General features: G+C 41.3%; 1 protein-coding gene across 1 annotated transcript; it reads right to left on the bottom strand.

Annotated features, from left to right (window-relative positions):
- Positions 1 to 2,752: 2,752 nt before the first annotated feature.
- LOC139753521 (methionine aminopeptidase 1D, mitochondrial-like) lies at positions 2,753 to 3,325 on the bottom strand. Its single transcript, XM_071670167.1, has one exon. It carries the CDS (start codon positions 3,323 to 3,325, stop codon positions 2,753 to 2,755), a length of 573 nt encoding a protein of 190 aa, XP_071526268.1.
- Between the last annotated feature and the right edge of the window lie 19,392 nt (positions 3,326 to 22,717).

The following is a 22,717-nucleotide window of genomic DNA, read 5'->3' as shown; positions in this document are numbered from 1 at the left end:
GAAAATGATTTGGCAAATAGAGAAGAGGTAGTAAAAGCTTTACGGAAGATGAAAGCCGGTAAGGCAGCAGGTATGGATGGTATTGCAGTGAAATTTATTAAAAATGGGGGTGACTGTGTTGGTGAATGGTTGGTAAGGTTATTTAATGTATGTATGATTCATGGTGAGGTGCCTGAGGATTGGCGGAATGCTTGCATAGTGCCATTGTACAAAGGCAAAGGGGATAAGAGTGAGTGCTCAAATTACAGAGGCATAAGTTTGTTGAGTATTCCTGGTAAATTATATTGGAGGGTATTGATTGAGAGGGTGAAGGCGTGTACAGAGCATCAGACTGGGGAAGAGCAGTGTGGTTTCAGAAGTGGTAGAGGATGTGTGGATCAGGTGTTTGCTTTGAAGAATGTATGTGAGAAATACTTAGAAAAACAAATGGATTTGTATATAGCATATATGGATCTGGAGAAGGCATATAATAGAGTTGATAGAGTTGCTCTGTGGAAGGTTTTAAGAATATATGGTGTTGGAGGCAAGTTGTTAGTAGCAGTGAAAAGTTTTTATCGAGGATGTAAGGCATGTGTACGTGTAGGAAGAGAGGAAATTGATTGATTCTCAGTGAATGTAGGTTTGCGGCAGGGGTGTGTGATGTCTCCATGGTTGTTTAATTTGTTTATGGATGGGGTTGTTAGGGAGGTGAATTCGAGAGTTTTGGAAAGAGTGGCAAGTATGCAGTCTGTTGTGGATGAGAGAGCTTGGAAAGTGAGTCAGTTGTTGTTCGCTGATGATACAGCGCTGGTAGCTGATTCATGTAAGAAACTGCAGAAGCTGGTGACTGAGTTTTGTAAAGTGTGTGAAAGAAGAAAGTTAGGAGTAAATGTGAATAAGAGCAAGGTTATTAGGTACAGTAGGGTTGAGTGTCAAGTCAATTGGGAGGTAAGTTTGAATGGAGAAAAACTTGAGGAAGTAAAGTGTTTTAGATATATGGGAGTGGATCTGGCAGCGGATGGAACTATGGAAGCGGAAGTGAATCATAGGGTGGGGGAGGGGGCGAAAATTCTGGGAGCCTTGAAAAATTTTTGGAAGTCGAGAACATTATCTCGTAAAGCAAAAATGGATATGTTTGAAGGAATAGTGGTTCCAACAATGTTGTATGGTTGCGAGGCGTGGGCTATGGATAGAGTTGTGAGCAGGACGGTGGATGTGCTGGAAATGAGATGTTTGAGGACAATGTGTGGTGTGAGGTGGTTTGATCGAGTAAGTAATGTAAGGGTGAGAGAGATGTGTGGAAATAAAAAGAGTGTGGTTGAGAGAGCAGAAGAGGGTGTTTTGAAATGGTTTGGTCACATGGAGAGAATGAGTTAGGAAAGATTGATCAAGAGGATATATGTGTCAGAGGTGGAGGGAAGGAGGAGAAGTGGGAGACCAAATTGGAGGTGAAAAGATGGAGTGAAAAAGATTTTGAGTGATCGGGGCCTGAACATGCAGGAGGGTGAAAGGCGTGCAAGGAATAGAGTGAATTGGAACGATGTGGTATACCGGGGTCGACGTGCTGTCAATGGATTGAACCAGGGCATGTGAAGCGTCTGGGGTAAACCATGGAAAGTGTGTGGGGCCTGGATGTGGAAAGGGAGCTGTGGTTTCGGTGCATTATTACATGACAGCTAGAGACTGAGTGTGAACGAATGGGGCCTTTGGTGTCTTTTCCTAGCGCTACCTCGCACACATGAGGGGGGAGGGGGTATTTATTCCATATGTGGCGAGGTGGTGATGGAAACAAATAAAGGCAGACAGTATGAAATATGTACATGTGTATATATGTATATGTCTGTGTGTGTATATATATGTGTACATTGAGATGTATAGGTATGTATATTTGCGTGTGTGGACGTGTATGTATATACATGTGTATGTGGGCGGGTTGGGCCATTCTTTCGTCTGTTTCCTTGCGCTACCTCCTAACGCGGGAGACAGCGACAACGCAAAAAAAAAAATAGAATATAAATATATATATATATATATATATATATATATATATATATATATATATATATATATATATATATATATATATCTTCTGTTTCCCATTTTAGAAAGTTAATACAAGGAGGGGAGGATTTCTGGCCCCCCAATCCCGTCCCCTCTAGTCGCTTTCTACGACACGCGAGGAATACGTGGGAAGTATTCTTTCACCCCTATCCCCAGGGATAATATACATATATATATACATATACACATACACACACATACACATACATACGCACATATACACACACACACACACATACATATATATACATATGAGAAATGTAAGAAACAATTTAGAAAACTGAAACTTCTAGCTTGAAATGAATGAAAAAAAAGAATGTCACATAATGGTTCAACCTCTGGGTATGGAAAAAAGGAAATGTATAATTTATTTACACAAACGTCAATAGCAGTTCTCATCAATTTAACCACTGTATCAATAAGCTTCAATGTCTAAGCTACATTTTTCTCCAATTTCACTATTTTCCTTCACATTTTCAATTGTGTCTGAAGGTTCTACTTCAAGAGTGATTGTTTTCCAGTAAGGGTCTTCACATCTTGGTTACATCAACACACATTTAGGCACCCAACTCTGAGCCTTCGAGGAGGATGCTTTACTTGTGGTGCTGACTTCCCTCTTTAAATTTGATCGCCGTTTCCCGCGTAGTTCACTTTCTCCATTATGATGGTTCTTCTCCTGCTGGCCAAATCCTGCTTCAGCAATGCTTGTTCACTAGACTTCCTTGGAAAGCGATAAGGTCGCTGGTGTCATTAAATATACGAGCAGTGTAGAGAGTATCCACTGGGTAAAGGTTTTCTCATGCAACGGCATCTGTCCTGGCGGCTGGCTGAGTCCACGACAGCGATAAATGTCTGGTGGGCCACGAAAGCACTTTCCAATACCACGGCCAACGAAGCAAGGCACCACAGTCACTCCTTCACCCTCAGCAATATCTTCTACTTTGGCACCAACAGCAGCAAATGGAATTCCCGGTGCACATAGTGCAATAGCTTCATCTCGACACTTTCTTGCTGTCTGTGTTAAATGCTGGCCTGCTTCATCAACATTACCAACGAGGTATGTCTCACAGCAATCTCCATGATGACCATTGCAGAACACCGTGACATCTACAGACACAATATCTCCATCCACCAGCTGCCTGTCATCTGGTATACCATGGCAGGCAACATTATTGACACTGGTGCAAACACTCTTGGGGAAGCCTAAATAATTCAGTGGTGATGGGTATGCTCCACTCTCAATGACCTTATTATGAACAAGAATATCAATATATTCTGTTGTCATGCCAGCCTGAATATTTTCTCCAACAATATTCAGTACAATGCGTGCTAGGTGACAAGCACCTCGCAAACGCGGGAGACAGCGACAAAGTATAATAAAAAAAAAAAAAAAAAAAAAATATATATATATATATATATATATATATATATATATATGTGTGTGTGTGTGCTTAGACATATCAAACATTCTAATTTAAATCAACAGCACCTATTATTCTTTATATTCTTATTATGGAGGACAATGGTTGAATCTTCCAGTGTAACCATAACTTCGGCATTTTCATTTGCAAAATCTTCAACAACACCATTAAAGAGTTTCTCAACATTGCTGCCCATCTTGCTTGATGTTTCAAAGCACACACATGATATATATTATTTTTTGTAATTTGATTTATATTTTATGACATATTTTGTATGGATAGGAAGATTAAAGTTCGTCATATTGTTGAAACTAGTTTTAGGGAGTGTGAAAGCATACGTGAAACGAAAACAACTCTTGGTTTGAAGTTTGTACTGTTGGCTAAATGAAGTGGTTTCATTTGGATATAATATTTTGAGTAATTGAGTCTGTGATAGAGTATTATATTTTTGCTCTTTTTAAACAGAAACTGAAACCTTGAAGAATGTTATTGTACTTAGAGCACTGGCTTTTACTAGTTATGGAGACTCTTGTCATTGCCATCCCATTGAGAGAGTTTAGGTGGGTGCAGGTGTCAAGATAGACATTGATTAAAAGGGATTCAAGAGTATTTTTATGTTTTAGTATAATTTTGGTGCAAGTTACTGTAATATTATTGTACAATCCTTGGTTGTGCATGTCTGTATAGTGTAAATTTATGGCCAGTTATTATGTTTTACATATATTGAATAGGGGATAGGGGAGAAAGAATACTTCCCACGTATTCCCTGCGTGTCGTAGAAGGCGACTAAAAGGGAAGGGAGCGGGGGGCTGGAAATCCTCCCCTCTCTCTTTTTTTTTTCTTTTATTTTTTTTCCCAAAGGAAGGAACAGAGAAGGGGGCTGGATGAGGATGTTTCCTCAGAGGCCCAGTCCTCTGTTCTTAACGCTACCTCGCTGACGCGGGAAATGGCGATAAGTATGAAAGAAAAGAAAGATATATATATATATATATATATATATATATATATATATATATATATATATATATATATATATATATACATATATATCCCTGGGGATAGGGGAGAAAGAATACTTCCCACGTATTCCCTGCGTATCGTAGAAGGCGACTAAAAGGGGAGGGAGCGGGGGGCTGGAAATCCTCCCCTCTCGTTTTTTTTTTAATTTTCCAAAAGAAGGAACAGAGAATTGGGCCAGGTGAGGGTATTCCCTCAAGGCCCAGTCCTCTGTTCTTAACGCTACCTCGCTAATGCGGGAAATGGCGAATAGTTTGAAAGAAAAAAAGAAAGATATATATATATATATTATTCTAATATCATTATATGTTATTATATATCACTTTTACATTTTATTCTATTTTTATTTATTCATTATACTTTGTCGCTGTCTCCTTCGTTAGCGAGTTAGCGCAAGGAGACAGACAAAAGAATTGCCCAACCCACCCACATACGGATGTATATGCATACACGTCCCCACATGCACATATACATACTTATGCATTTCAACGTATACATATATATACATACACAGACATATACATATGTACACATATATATAATTCATACTTGCTACATATATTGATCTCCGTCACTACCCCGCCACATATGAAATGACAGCCCCCAACCCTGCAAGGGCGCGAGGTATCGCGAGTAGAAGACAACAAAGGCCACATTCGTTCACAGTCAGTCTCTAGCTGTCATGTATGATGCACTGAAACCACATCTCTTCTCACTTCCAGGCCCCACAAAACTTTCCATGGTTTATCCCGGAGGCTTCACATGCCCTGGTTCAAACCATTGACAGCACGTTGAACCCGGTATATCACATCGTTCCAATTGACTCTATTCCTTGCATGCCTTTCACCCTCCTGCATGTTCAGGCCCTGATCGCTCAAAATGTTTTTCACTCCTTTCTTCCACATTCAAGTTGGTCTCCCACTTCTCCTCGTTCCCTCCACCTCTGACATCTTTATCCTCATTGTCAATATCTCCTCACTCATTCTCTCTATGTTGCCAAACCATTTCAAAACACCGTCTTCTGCTCTCTGAACAACACTGTTTTTATTACCACATCTCTCTTATCCTTTTATTACTTACTCAATCAAACCACCTGACACCACATATTGTCTTCAAGCATCTCATTTCCAACACATCCACTCTCCGCACAACTCTATCTATAGCCCACGCCTCGTAACCATATAACATTGTTTGAACCTCTATTCCTTCAAACATACCCATTTTTGCTTTCCGTGATAATATTCTCGCTGTCCATACATTTTTCAACGCTCCCAGAACTTTCCCCCCTCCCCCACCCTCTGACTCACTTCCGTTTGCATGGTTCGATCCTCTGCCAAATTCACTACCAGATATCTAAAACACTCCACTTCCTCCACTTTTTCTCTATTCAAACTTACCTCCCAAGTAACTTGTCCCTATGCCCTACTGTACATAATAACTTTGCCCTTATTGACGTTTGCTCTCAGCTTTCTTCTATCACACACTCTACCAATCTCAGTTCCCAGCTTCTGCAATTTCTCACCCGATTTAGTCACAGCGCTGAATCATCAGCGAACAACTGACTCAATTCCCAAGCTCTTTCATCCACAACAGACTGCATACTTGCCCGTCTATTTAAAACTCTTGCATTCACCTCCCTGACAACCCCTTCCATAAACAGAGCAAACAACCATTGAGGCATCACGCACCCCTGCCAGAAACCGACATTCAAAGAGAACCAATTACTTTCTTCTCTTCCTTCTCGTACACATGCCTTCCATCCTCGATAAAAACTTTTCAATGCATCTAACAACTTGCCTCCCACACCATATGTTCTCAATACCTTCCACAGAGCATCTCTATGAAGTCTATCGTATGTCTTTTCCAGATCCATAAAAGCTACATAGAAATCCATTTGTTTTTCTAAGTATTTCTCACATACATTCTTTAAAGGAAACACCTGATCAACACATCCTCTACCACTTCTGAAACCACACTGCACTTTCCCAGTCTGATGCTCTGCACATGCCTTCATCCTCTTAATCAATACCTTCCCATATAATTTCCCTGGAATACTTAGTAAACTGTAATGTGAACATTCACCTTTATCCCCTTTGCCTTTGTACAATGACTCTATGCATGCATTCCGGCAGTCCTCAGGCACCTCATCATGAGTCATACATACAATAAATATCATTACCAACAAGTCAAGAGCAAAATCACCCCCTCTTTTAAAAGATTCTACTGCAATACCATCCAAACCCGTTGCCTTTCTGGCTTCCATCTTCCGCAAAGCTCTTGCCACCTCTTTTTTGTTTACCAAATCATTTTCCTTAATCCTCTCACTTCGCGCACCATCTGGACCAAAACTTCCTACATCTGCCACTCTATCATCAAACACATTCAGCAAACCTTCAAAATACTCAATAAATCTCCTCACATCACCGGTACTAGTTATCACCTCCGTATCAGCCCCCTTCACCGATGTTCCCATTTGTTCTCTTATCTTTCGCACTTTATTTACCTCCTTCCAAAACATCTTTTCATTCTCACTAAATTTAATGATAATCTCTCCTCAGCTCAAATTTGCCCTTTGTTTCACTTCTTGTGCCTTTCTATTGACCTCTGTCCTACAGTTGCACCTCTCAGCACATTAACATGGAAGTATCTCTTTCGCGTGCCTATCAATTAACACGTAATCCAATAACGCTCTCTGTCGATCTCTCCTACTTACATACGTATACTTACGTATGTAAGTATACGTATACAGGTCCTTTTTCATCGCACAAATCTACAAGCTCTTCCCCATTTCTATTTACAACAATGAACACCCTATGTACACCAATTATTCCCTCAACTGACACATTACTCACCTTGGCATTCTAATCACCCATCACAAAAACCCGGTCTCCTTCATGAAAACTACTAACGCACTCACTCAGCTGCTCCAAAAAAACAGTTGCCTCTCATGATCTTTTTTCTCATGCCCAGATGCATAGGCAACAATTATCACTCATCTCTCTCCATCCACTATCAGTTTTACCCATATCAATGCAGAGTTTATTTTCTTATACTCTATCACGTACTCCCCCCCACTCTTGCTTCAGGAGTAGTGCTACTCCTTCCCTTGCTCTTGTCCTCTCACTAACCCATGACTTTACTACCAAGACATTCCCTCAACTGCCACATTATTCAAAATTATTCTATTTTATATACATTTATTATACTTTGTTGCTGTCTCCTGCGTTAGCGAGGTATCGCAATGAAACAGACTTGCGAATGGCCCAACCCACCCACAAGCGGATGTATATGCATACACGTCCACACACGCACATCTACATACCTATACATTTCAATGTATACATATATATACATACACAGACATATACATATATACACATGTACATAATTCATACATGCTACCTTTATTCATCCCCGTCACCACCCCACCACACATGAAATGACAATCCCCTCCCTCTGCATGCGCGCGAGGTAGCGCTAAGAAAAGATAACAAATGCCACATTCGTTAACACTCTGTCCCTAGTTGTCATATATAACGAACCGAAACCACAAATCCCTTTCCACATCCAGGCCCCACAAAACTCTCCATGGTTTACTCCAGATGCTTCACATGCACTTGTCCAATCCAATGACAGCACGTCGACTCCGGTATACTACAACGTTCCAATTGACTCTATTCCTTACACTCCTTTCTCCCTCCTACATGTTCAGGCCCCGATCACTCAAAATCTTTTTCACTCCATCTTTCCACCTCCAGTTTGGTCTCCCTCTTCTCATCGCTCCCTCCACCTCTGACACATGTGTCCTCTTTTTCAATCTCTCCTCACTCATTCTCTCCATGTGACCAAACCATTTCAAAACACCCTCTTCTGCTCTTTCAACCACACTCTATTTATTACCACACATCTCTTTTACCCTTTCATTACTTACTCGATCAAACCACCTCACACCAGATATTGTCCTCAAACATCTCATTTCCAACACGTCCACCCTCGTCCGCACTGCTCTATCTATAGCCCATGCCTCGCAACCAAATAACATTGTTTGAACCACAATTCCTTTAAACATACCCATTTCTGCTTTCCGGGATAATGTTCTCGATTTCCACAAATTTTTCAACGCTCCAAGAACTTTCACCCCCTCCCCCACCCTGTGACTCGCTTCTGCTTCCACTGTTTTAGCCTCGGCCAAATCCACTCCCAGATATCTAAAACAGTTCACTTCCTCCAGTTTTTCTCCACTCAAATTTACCTCCTAGTAGACTTGTCCCTCAACCCTACTGTACCTAATAACCTTGCTCTTATTCATATATGCTCTCAGCTTTCTTCTTTCACACACTTTACCAAACTCAGTCACCAACGTCTGCAGTTTCTCAACTGAATCAGCCACCAGAGCTGTATCATCACCGAATAACAACTGACTCACTTACCAAGCCCTCTCATCCACAACAGACTGCATACTTGCCCCTCTATCTAAAACTCTTGCACTTACCTCCCTAACAACCTCAGCCATAAACAAATTAAACAACCATGGAGACATCACACACCCATGGCGCAAACCGACATTCACTGAGAACCAATCACTTTACTCTCTTCTTACACGTACACATGCCTTACATCCTCGATAAAAACTTTTCACTGCTTCTAACAAATGGCGTTCCACACCATATATTCTTAATACCTTCCACAGAGCATCCCTACCAACTCTATCATATGCTTTCTCCAGATCCATAAATGCTACATACAAATCCAGTTGCTTTTCTAAGTATTTCTCACATAAAGAATTCAAAGGAAACTCCTGATCCACACATCCTCTAACCCTTCTGAAACCACACTGCTCTTCCCCAATCTGATGCTCTGTATATGCCCTCACCCTCTCTATCAATACACTCCCATACAATTTCCCAGGAATACTCAACAAACTTATGCCTCTGTAATTTGAGCACTCACATTTAACCCCTTAGTGTTTGCACTATGGTACTATGCATGCATTCCGCCAATCCTCAGGCACCTCACCATGAGTCAAACATACATCAAATATTCTTACCATCCAGTCAAGAACACACTCACCCCCTTTTTTTAATAAATTCCACTGCAATACCATCCTAACACGCTGCCTTACCAGCTTTCATCTTCTGCTAAACTTTTACTACCTCTTCTTTGTCTATTAAATCATTCTCCATCACCCACTCACTTCGCACACCACCGTATATCTGCCATTCTATATTGTAACATATTCAACAAAACTTCAAAATACTCATTCCTTCTCCTTATAACATTACCACTACTTGTTATCACCTCGCCCATAGCCCCCTTCACCGATGCCCCTATTTGTTCTCTTGCTTTACGCACTTTATTTACCTACTTCCAAAACGTCTTTTTCTTTTCCCGAAAATTTAATGATACTCTCTCACCCCAACTCTCATTTCCACTCATTTTCACATCTTGCGCCTTTCTCTTGACCTACTGCTTCTTTCATTTATACATCTAGTCATTCGCCATTTCCCGCCTCAGCGAGGTAGCGTTAAGAACAGAGGACTGGGCCTCTGAGGAAACATCCTCACCCGGCCCCCTTCCCTGTTCCTTCCTTTGGAAAATTAAAAAAAAGAAAAAATGAGAGGGGAAGATTTCCAGACCCCTACTCCCTTCCCTTTTAGTCGCCTTCAACGACACGCAGGGAATGCGTGGGAAGTATTCTTTCTCCCCTATCCCCAGGGATAATTCATATATATATATATATATATATATATATATATATATATATATATATATATATATATATATATATATATATATATATATATATATATATATATATATATATATATATATATATATATATATATATATATATATATATATATATTTTTTTTTTTTTCTTTTTTTTTTTTTTGCTTTGTCGTTGTCTCCTGCGTTTGCGAGGTAGCGCAAGGAAACAGACGAAAGAAATGGCCCAACCCACCCCCATACACATGTATATACATACGTCCACACACGCAAATATACATACCTACACAGATTTCCATGGTTTACCCCAGACGCTTCACATGCCCTAATTCAATCCACTGACAGCACGTCAACCCCGGTATACCACATCGCTCCAATTCACTCTATTCCTTGCCCGCCTTTCACCCTCCTGCATGTTCAGGCCCCGATCACACAAAAAATTTTTCACTCCATCTTTCCACCTCCAATTTGGTCTCCCACTTCTCCTCGTTCCCTCCACCTCCGACACATATATCCTCTTGGTCAATCTTTCCTCACTCATTCTCTCCATGTGCCCAAACCATTTCAAAACACCCTCTTCTGCTCTCTCAACCACTCTCTTTTTATTTCCACACACCTCTCTTACCCATGCATTACTTACTCGATCAAACCACCTCACATCACACATTGTCCTCAAACATCTCATTTCCAGCATATCCACCCTTCTGCGCACAACTCTATCCATAGCCCACGCCTCGCAACCATACAACATTGTTGGAACCACTATTCCTTCAAACATACCCATTTTTGCTTTCCGATATAAAGTTCTCGACTTCCACACATTCTTCAAGGCTCCCAGGATTTTCACCCCCTCCCCCACCCTATGATTCACTTCCGCTTCTATGGTTCCATCCGCTGCCAGATCCACTCCCAGATATCTAAAACACTTTACTGCCTCCAGTTTTCCTCAATTCAAACTTACCTCCCAATTGACTTGACCCTCAACCCAACTGTACCTAATAACCTTGCTCTTATTCACATTTACTCTTAACATTTACATATATATATATATATATATATATATATATATATATATATATATATATATATATATATATATATATATATATATATATATATATATATATATATATATATATATATATATATATATATATATATATATATATATATATATATATATATATATATATGTATATGTATGTATATATATATATATATATATATAGTGAAGGGCGCAAATGGGGAGGTGATAACAAGTAGTGGTGACGTGGGAAGGAGATGGAGTGAGTATTTTGAAGGGTTGCTGAATGTGTCTGATGATAGAGTCGCAGATATAGGGTGTTTTGGTCGAGGTGGTGTGCAAAGTGAGAGGGTTAGGGAAAACGATTTGGTAAACAGAGAAGAGGTAGTGAAAGCTTTGCGGAAGATGAAAGCCGGCAAGGCAGCAGGTTTGGATGGTATTGCAGTGGAATTTATTAAAAAAGGGGGTGACTGTATTGTTGACTGGTTGGTAAGGTTATTTAATGTATGTATGACTCATGGTGAGGTGCCTGAGGATTGGAGGAATGCGTGCATAGTGCCATTGTACAAAGGAAAAGGGGATAAGAGTGAGTGCTCAAATTACAGAGGTATAAGTTTGTTGAGTATTCCTGGTAAATTGTATGGGAGGGTATTGATTGAGAGGGTGAAGGCATGTACAGAGCATCAGATTGGGGAAGAGCAGTGTGGTTTCAAAAGTGGTAGAGGATGTGTGGATCAGGTGTTTGCTTTGAAGAATGTATGTGAGAAATACTTAGAAAAGCAAATGGATTTGTATGTAGCATTTATGGATCTGGAGAAGGCATATGATAGAGTTGATAGAGATGCTCTGTGGAAGGTATTAAGAATATATTGTGTGGGAGGAAAGTTGTTAGAAGCAGTGAAAAGTTTTTATCGAGGATGTAAGGCATGTGTACGTGTAGGAAGAGAGGAAAGTGATTGGTTCTCAGTGAATGTAGGTTTGCGGCAGGGGTGTGTGATGTCTCCATGGTTGTTTAATTTGTTTATGGATGGGGTTGTTAGGGAGGTAAAGGCAAGAGTTTTGGAAAGAGGGGCAAGTATGAAGTCTGTTGGGGATGAGAGAGCTTGGGAAGTGAGTCAGTTGTTGTTCGCTGATGATACAGCGCTGGTGGCTGATTCATGTGAGAAACTGCAGAAGCTGGTGACGGAGTTTGGTAAAGTGTGTGGAAGAATAAAGTTAAGAGTAAATGTGAATAAGAGCAAGGTCATTAGGTACAGTAGGGTTGAGGGTCAAGTAAATTGGGAGGTGAGTTTGAATGGAGAAAAACTGGAGGAAGTGAAGTGTTTTAGATATCTGGGAGTGGATCTGGCATGGATGGAACCATGGAAGCAGAATTGGACCATAGGGTGGGGGAGGGGGCGAAAATTCTGGGAGCCTTGAAGAATGTGTGGAAGTCGAGAACATTATCTCGGAAAGCAAAAATGGGTATGTTTGAAGGAATAGTGGTTCCAACAATGTTGTATGGTTGCGAGGCGTGGGCTATGGATAGAGTTGTGCGCAGGAGGATGGATGTGCTGGAAATGAGATGTCTGAGGACAATGTGTGGTGTGAGGTGGTTTGATCGAGTAAGTAACGTAAGGGTGAGAGAGATGTGTGGAAATAAAAAGAGCGTGGTTGAGAGAGCAGAAGAGGGTGTTTTGAAATGGTTTGGGCACATGGAGAGAATGAGTGAGGAAAGGTTGACCAAGAAGATATATGTGTCGGAGGTGGAGGGAACGAGGAGAAGAGGGAGACCAAATTGGAGGTAGAAAGATGGAGTGAAAAAGATTTTGTGTGATCGGGGCCTGAACTTGCAGGAGGGTGAAAGGAGGGCAAGGAATAGAGTGAATTGGAGCAATGTGGTATACCGGGGTTGACGTGCTGTCAGTGGATTGAATCAAGACATGTGAAGCGTCTGGGGTAAACCATGGAAAGCTGTGTAGGTGTGTATATGTGCGTGTGTGGACGTATGTATATACATGTGTATGGGGGGGGTTGGGCCATTTCTTTCGTCTTTTTCCTTGCGCTACCTCGCAAACGCGGGAGACAGCGACAAAGTATAAAAAAAAAAAAAAATGTATATATATATATATATATATATATATATATATATATATATATATATATATATATATATTTATATATATATATATATCTCCAACAGCCAGGCTCGAACCTGGGACCCCTTGTGCAAGAGGCAGGCATGTTAACCGCTAGGCTAAGGGACTGTATAATAGGAAACAACTATTCGAAATACTAGGTACTCGAATACCCTTCGTCTCACAATGGTGAGCAACGGGGTCTATCGGTTGTTTCCGAACAGAACACATAGCCAGCTGATAGCGTTTTACCGAACCTGACTGTAAAACGCGGAGTTATATGAATACGAATAAAGTGTATATGAACGCGCACCTTCATAGAACATACAAAGCTCCAACAGCCAGGATCGAACCTGGGACCCCTTGTGCAAGAGGCAGGCATGCTAACCGCTAGGCTAAGGGACTGTATAATAGGAAACAACTATTCGAAATATTAGGTACTCGAATACCCTTCGTCTTACAATGGTGAGCAACGGGGTCTATCGGCTGTTTCCGAACAGAACACATAGCCAGCTGATAGCGTTTTACCGAACTTGACTGTAGAACGCGGAGTTATATGAATAAGAATAAAGTATATATGAACGCGCACCTTCATAGAACATACAAAGCTCCAACAGCCAGGATCGAACCTGTATAATAGGAAACAACTATTCGAAATACTAGTCCCTTAGCCTAGCGGTTAGCATGCCTGCCTCTTGCACAAGGGGTCCCAGGTTCGATCCTGGCTGTTGAAGCTTTGTATGTTCTATGAAGGTGCGCGTTCATGTAAGCTTTATTCGTATTCATATAACTCCGCGTTGTACAGTCAGGTTCGGTAAAACGCTATCAGCTGGCTATGTGTTCTGTTCGGAAGCAACCGATAGACCCCGTTGCTCACCATTGTGAGACGAAGGGTATTCGAGTACCTAGTATTTCGAATACTTGTTTCCTATTATACAGTCCCTTAGCCTAGCGGTTAGCATGAATGCCTCTTGCACAAGGGGTCCCAGGTTCGATCCTGGCTGTTGGAGCTTTGTATGTTCTATGAAGGTGCGCGTTCATATACACTTTATTCATGTTCATATAACTCCGCGTTGTACAGTCAGGTTCGGTAAAACGCTATCAGCTGGCTATGTGTTCTGTTCGGAAACAACCGATAGACCCCGTTGCTCACCATTGTGAGACAAAGGGTATTCGAGTACATAGTATTTCGAATAGTTGTTTCCTATTATACAGTCCCTTAGCCTAGCGGTTAGCATGCCTAACTCTTGCACAAGGGGTCCTAGGTTCGATCCTGGCTGTTGGAGCTTTGTATGTTCTATGAAAGTGCGCGTTCATATACACTTTATTCATATATATATATATATATATATATATATATATATATATATATATATATATATATATATATATATATATACCTGCTTCTGCAGTTTCTCATCTGAATTATTGTGTGTGTCAGAGATGGAGGGAAACAATGCTGTATCATCAGCGAACAACTGACTCACTTCCCAAGCTCTCTCATCCACAACAGACTGCATACTTACCCCTCTCTTCAAAACTCTTACATTCACCTCCCTAATAACCCCACCCATATACAAATAAAACAACCATGGAGACATCATGCACCTCTGCTACAAACCAACATTCACTGAGAACCAGTCACTTTCCTCTGTTCCTACTCATACTCATGCCTTACATCCTTGATAAAATGTTTTCATTGCTTCTAGCAATATACACCATATACTCTTAATACCTTCCACAGAGCATCTCTATCAATTCTATCATATGCCTTCTCCAGATCCATAAATGCTACATACAAATCCATTTTTTTTTTCTAAGTATTTCTCACATACATTTTTCAAAGCAAACACCTGATCCACACATCCTCTACCACTTCTGAGACCACACTGCTCTTCCCCAATCCGATGCTCTGCACATGCGTTCTCCCTCTCAATCAATACCCCTCCCATATAATTTCCCAGGAATACTCAACAAACTTATACCTCTGAAATTTGACCACTCACCTTTATCTCTCCTTTGCTATGCATGCATTCCGACAATCTTCAGGCACTTCACCATACATTGAATATCCTCACCAACCAGTCAACAACAACAGTCACCCTTTTTTAAATAGATTCCACTGCAATACCATCTAAACCCAACGCCTTGCTGGCTTTCATCTTCTGCAAGGCTTTCACTACCTCTTCTCTGTTTACGAAACCATTCTCCCTTCTCACTTCACACACCACCTACATCAAAACACCCTATATCTGCCACTCATCATCTAACACATTCAACAAACCTTCAAAATAATCACTCCATCTTCTCACATCACCACTACTTGTTATTATTACCTCTCCATTAGCCCCCTTCACTGATGTTCCCATTTGTTCTCTTGTCTTATGCACTTTATTTACCTCCTTCCAAAACATTTTTTTATTCAAACTAAAATTTAATGATACTATCTCACCCAAACTCTTATTTGCCCTCTCTTTCACCTCTTGCCTCTATCTTTTATACATCTCCCAGTCATTTGCACTATTTCGCTGCAAAAATCGTCTAAATGCCTCTCTCTTCTCTTTCACTAATAATCTTACTTCTTTATCCCACCACTCACTACCCTTTCTAATATGCCCACCTCGTACACTTCTCATGCCACAAGCATCTTTTGCGCGAGCCATCACTGCTTCCCTCAATACATCCTGTAACTCCCCCACTCCCCTAACGTCCTTTGCTCTCACCTTTTTCCATTCTCCACTCAGTCTCTCCTGGCACTTCCTCACACAAGTCTCCTTCCCAAGCTCACTTACTCTCACCATATATATATATATATATATATATATATATATATATATAATATCCCTGGGGATAGGGGAGAAAGAATACTTCCCACGTATTCCCTGCGTGTCGTAGAAGGCGACTAAAAGGGAAGGGAGCGGGGGGCTGGAAATCCTCCCCTCTCGTTTTTTTTTTTTTTCTTTAATTTTCCAAAAGAAGGAACAGAGAAGGGGGCCAGGTGAGGATATTCCCTCAAAGGCCCAGTCCTCTGTTCTTAACGCTACCTCGCTATCGCGGGAAATGGCGAATAGTAAGAAAAAAAAAATATATATATATATATATGTATAGGGTGTTTTGGTCGAGGTGGTGTGCAAAGTGAGAGGGTTAGGGAAAATGGTTTGGGAAACAGAGAAGAGGTAGTAAAAGATTTGCGGAAGATGAAAGCCGGCAAGGCAGCAGGTTTGGATGGTATTGCAGTGGAATTTATTAAAAAAGGGAGTGACTGTATTGTTGACTGGTTGGTAAGGTTATTTAATGTATGTATGACTTACGGTGAGGTGCCTGAGGATTGGCGGAATGCGTGCATAGTGCCATTGTACAAAGGCAAAGGGGATAAGAGTGAGTGCTCAAATTACAGAGGTATAAGTTTGTTGAGTATTCCTGGTAAATTATATGGGAGGGAATTGATTGAGAGGGTGAAGGCATGTACAGAGCATCAGATTGGGGAAGAGCAGTGTGGTTTCAGAAGTGGTAGAGGATGTATGGATCAGGTGTTTGCTTTGAAGAATGTATCTGAGAAATACTTAGAAAAGTAAATGGATTTGTATGTAGCATTTATAGATCTGGAGAAGGCATATGATAGAGTTGATAGAGATGCTCTGTGGAAGGTATTAAGAATATATGGTGTGGGAGGCAAGTTGTTAGAAGCAGTGAAAAGTTTTTATCGAGGATGTAAGGCATGTGTACGTGTAGGAAGAGAGGAAAGTGATTGGTTCTCAGTGAATGTAGGTTTACGGCAGGGGTGTGTGATGTCTCCATGGTTGTTTAATTTGTTTATGGATGGGGTTGTTAGGGAGGTGAATGCAAGAGTTTTGGAAAGAGGGGCAAGTATGAAGTCTGTTGGGGATGAGAGAGCTTGGGAAGTGAGTCAGTTGTTATTCGCTGATGATACAGCGCTTGTGGCTGATTCATGTGAGAAACTGCAAAAGCTGGTGACTGAGTTTGGTAAAGTGTGTGAAAGAAGAAAGTTAAGAGTAAATGTGAATAAGAGCAAGGTTATTAGGTATAGTAGGGTTGAGGGTCAAGGCAATTGGGAGGTGAGTTTGAATGAAGAAAAACTGTAGGAAGTGAAGTGTTTTACATATCTGGGAGTGGATCTGGCTGCAGATGGAACCATGGAAGCGGAAGTGGATCATAGGGTGGGGGAGGGGGCGAAAATTCTGGGAGCCTTGAAGAATGTGTGGAAGTCGAGAACATTATCTCGGAAAGCAAAAATGGGTATGTTTGAAGGAATAGTGGTTCCAACAATGTTGTATGGTTGCGAGGCGTGGGCTATGGATAGAGTTGTGCGAAGGAGGATGGATGTGCTGGAAATGAGATGTCTGAGGATAATGTGTGGTGTGAGGTGGTTTGATCGAGTAAGTAACGTAAGAATAAGAGAGATGTGTTGAAATAAAAAGAGAGTGGTTGAGAGAACAGAAGAGGGTGTTTTGAAATGGTTTGGGCACATGGAGAGAATGAGTGAGGAAAGATTGACCAAGAGGATATATGTGTCGGAGGTGGAGGGAACGAGGAGAAGAGGGACACCAAATTGGAGGTGGAAAGATGGAGTGAAAAAGATTTTGTGTGATCGGGGCCTGAACATGCAGGAGGGTGAAAGGAGGGAAAGGAATAGAGTGAATTGGAGCGATGTGGGATACCAGGGTTGACGTGCTGTCAGTGGATTGAATCAGGGCATGTGAAGCGTCTAGGAAAACCATGGAAAGCTGTGTGGGTATGTATATTTACGTGTGTGGACGTATTTATATACATGTGTATGGGGGTGGGTTTTGCCATTTATTTCGTCTGCTTCCTTGCGCTACCTCGCAAACGCGGGAGACAGCGACAAAGCAAAAAAAAGAATATATATATATATATATATATATATATATATATATATATATATATATATATATATATATATATATATATATATATATATACATATATATATATATTCTTTTTTTTTTTTTTTTTTGCTTTGTCGCTGTCTCCCGCGTTTGCGAGGTAGCGCAAGGAAACAGACGAAAGAAATGGCCCAACCCACCCCCATACACATGTATATACATACGTCCACACACGTAAATATACATACCCACACAGCTTTCCATGGTTTTCCTAGACGCTTCACATGCCCTGATTCAATCCACTGAGAGCACATCAGCCCCGGTATACAACATCGCTCCAATTCACTCTATTCCTTGCCCTCCTTTCACCCTCATGCATGTTCAGGCCCCGATCACACAAAATCTCTTTCACTCCATCTTTCCACCTCCAATTTGGTCTCCCTCTTCTCCTCGTTCCCTCCACCTCCGACACATATATCCTCTTGGTCAATCTTTCCTCATTCATTCTCTCCATGTGCCCAAACCATTTCAAAACACCCTCTTCTGCTCTCTCAACCACGCTCTTTTTATTTCCACACATCTCTCTCACCCTCACGTTACTTACTCGATCAAACCACCTCACACCACACATTGTCCTCAAACATCTCATTTCCAGCACATCCATCCTCCTGCGCACAACTCTATCCATAGCCCACGCCTCGCAACCATACAACATTGTTGGAACCACTATTTCTTCAAACATACCCATTTTTGCTTTCCGAGATAATGTTCTCGACTTCCACACATTCTTCAAGGCTCCCAGAATTTTCGCCCCCTCCCCCACCCTATGATCCACTTCCGCTTCCATGGTTCCATCCGCTGCCAAATCCACTCACAGATATCTAAAACACTTCACTTCCTCCAATTTTTCTCTATTCAAACTCACCTCCCAATTGACTTGAACCTCAACCCTACTGTACCTAATAACCTTGCTCTTATTCATATTTACTCTTAACTTTCTTCTTTCACACACTTTACCAAACTCAGTCACCAGCTTCTGCAGTTTCTCACATGAATCAGCCACCAGTGCTGTATCATCAGCGAACAACAACTGACTCACTTCCCAAGCTCTCTCATCCCCAACAGACTTCATCCTTGCCCCTCTTTCCAAAACTCTTGCATTTACCTCCCTAACAACCCCATCCATAAACAAATTAAACAACCATGGAGACATCACACACCCCTGCCGCAAACCTACATTCACTGAGAACCAATCACTTTCCTCTCTTCCTACACGTACACATGCCTTACATCCTCGATAAAAACTTTTCACTGCTTCTAACAACTTGCCTCCCACACCATATATTCTTAATACCTTCCACAGAGAATTTTTATCAACTCTATCATATGCCTTCTCCAGATCCATAAATGCTACATACAAATCCATTTGCTTTTCTAAGTATTTCTCACATACATTCTTCAAAGCAAACACCTGATCCACACATCCTCTACCACTTCTGAAACCACACTGCTCTTCCCCAATCTGATGCTCTATACATGCCTTTACCCTCTCAATCAATAACCTCCCATATAATTTACCAGGAATACTCAACAAACTTATACCTCTGTAATTTGAGCACTCACTCTTATCCCCTTTGCCTTTGTACAATGGCACTATGCACGCATTCCGCTAATCCTCAGGCACCTCACCGTGAGTCATACATACATTAAATAACCTTACCAACCAGTCAACAATACAGTCACCCCCTTTTTTAATAAATTCCACTGCAATACCATCCAAACCTGCTGCCTTGCCGGCTTTCATCTTCCGCAAATTTTTTACTACCTCTTCTCTGTTTACCAAATCATTTTCCCTAACCCTCTCACTTTGCACACCAGCTCGACCAAAACACACTATATCTGCCACTCTATCATCAAACACATTCAACAAACCTTCAAAATACTCACTCCATCTCCTTCTCACATCACCACTACTTGTTATCACCTCCCCATTTGCGCCCTTCACTGAATTTCCCATTTGCTCCCTTGTCTTACGCACTTTATTTACCTCCTTCCAGATCATCGTTTTATTCTCCCTAAAAATTAATGATACTCTCTCACCCCAACTCTCATTTGCCCTTTTTTTCACCTCTTGCACCTTTCTCTTGACCTCCTGTCTCTTTCTTTTATATGTCTCCCACTCAATTTTATTTTTTCCCTGCAAAAATCGTCCAAATGCCTCACTGTTCTGTTTCACTAATAATCTTACATCTTCATCCCACCACTCACTACCGTTTCTAATCAACCCACCTCCCACTCTTCTCATGCCACAAGCATCTTTTGCGCAATCCATCACTGATTCCCTAAATACATCCCATTCCTCCCCCACTCCCCTTACTTCCATTGTTCTCACCTTTTTCCATTCTGTACTCAGTCTCTCCTGGTACTTCCTCACGCAAGTCTCCTTCCCAAGCTCACTTACTCTCACCACCCTCTTCACCCCAACATTCACTCTTCTTTTCTGAAAACCCATACAAATCTTCACCTTAGCTTCCACAAGATAATGATCAGACATCCCTCCAGTTGCACCTCTCAGCACATTAACATCCAAAAGTCTCTCTTTCGCGCGCCTATCAATTAACACGTAATCCAATAACGCTCTCTGGCCATCTCTCCTACTTACATAAGTATACTTATGTATATCTCGCTTTTTAAACCAGGTATTCCCAATCATCAGTCCTTTTTCAGCACATAAATCTACAAGCTCTTCACCATTTCCATCTACAACACTGAACACCCCGTGTATACCAATTATTCCCTCAACTGCCACATTACTCACCTTTGCATTCAAATCACCCATCACTATAACCCGGTCTCGTGCATCAAAACCACTAACACACTCATTCAGCTGCTACCAAAACACTTGCCTCTCATGATCTTTCTTCTCATGCCCAGGTGCATATGCACCAATAATCACCCATCTCTCTCCATCAACTTTCAGTTTTTCCCATATTAATCGAGAATTTACTTTCTTACATTCTATCACATACTCCCACAACTCCTGTTTCAAGAGTACTGCTACTCCTTCCCTTGCTCTTGTCCTCTCACTAACCCCTGACTTTACTCCCAAGACATTCCCAAACCACTCTTCTCCTTCACTCTTGAGCTTCGTTTCACTCAGAGCCAAAACATCCAGGTTCCTTTCCTCAAACATAATACCTATCTCTCCTTTTTTCACATCATGGTTACATCCACACACATTTAGGCACCCCAATCTGAGCCTTCGAGGAGGATGAGCACTCCCCGCGTGACTCCTTCTTCTGTTTCCCATTTTAGAAAGTTAAAAAAATACAAGGAGGGGAGGATTTCTGGCCCCCCGCTCCCGTTTCCTCTAGTCGCTTTCTAAGACACGCGAGGAATGCTTGGGAAGTATTCTTTCACTCCTATTCCCTGGGATAATATACATATATATATATATACACATACACACACAACCACACACACACGCACATATACATACACACACACATACATATATATACATATGAAAAATATTTTTTTTTTTTTTTTTTTTGCTTTGTCGCTGTCTCCCTCGTTTGCGAGGTAGCGCAAGGAAACAGACGAAAGAAATGGCCCAACCCACCCCCATACACATGCCTTGATTCAATCCACTGACAGCACGTCAACCCCGGTATACCACATCGATCCAATTCACTCTATTCTTAGCCCTCCTTTCACCCTCCTGCATATTCAGGCCTCGATCACACAAAATCTTTTTAACTCCATCTTCCCACCTCCAATTTGGTCTGCCTCTTCTCCTCGTTCCCTCCACCTCCGACACATATATCCTCTTGGTCAATCTTTCCTCACTCATTCTCTCCATGTGACCAAACCATTTCAAAACACCCTCTTCTGCTCTCTCAACCACGCTCTTTTTATTTCCAAACATCTCTCTTACCCTTACGTTACTTACTCGATCAAACCACCTCACACCACACATTGTCCTCAAACATCTCATTTTCAGCAAATCCATCCTCCTGCGCACAACTCTATCCATAGTCCACGCCTCGCAACCATACAACATTGTTGGAACCACTATTCCTTCAAACATACCCATTTTTGCTTTCCGAGATAATGTTCTCGACTTCAACACAATCTTCAAGGCTCCCAGAATTTTCGCCCCCTCCCCCACCCTATGATCCACTTCCGCTTCCATGGTTCCATCCGCTGCCAGATCCACTCCCAGATATCTAAAACACTTCACTTCTTCCAGTTTTTCTCCATTCAAACTCACCTCCCAATTGAATTGACCCTCAACCCTACTGTACCTAATAACCTTGCTCTTATTCACATTTACTCTTAACTTTCTTCTTTCACACACTTTACCAAACTCAGTCACCAGCTTCTACAGTTTCTCACATGAATCAGCCACCAGCGCTGTATCATCAGCGAACAACAACTGACTCACTTCCCAAGCTCTCTCATCCCCAACAGACTTCATACTTGCCCCTCTTTCCAAAACTCTTG

Source organism: Panulirus ornatus, chromosome 14 (assembly GCF_036320965.1).
Source record: "Panulirus ornatus isolate Po-2019 chromosome 14, ASM3632096v1, whole genome shotgun sequence".
In the NCBI taxonomy this organism is placed as follows: Eukaryota; Metazoa; Arthropoda; class Malacostraca; order Decapoda; family Palinuridae; genus Panulirus; species Panulirus ornatus.
Note: the sequence above shows the minus strand (reverse complement) of the source record. Positions and strands in the feature narration are given on the sequence as shown.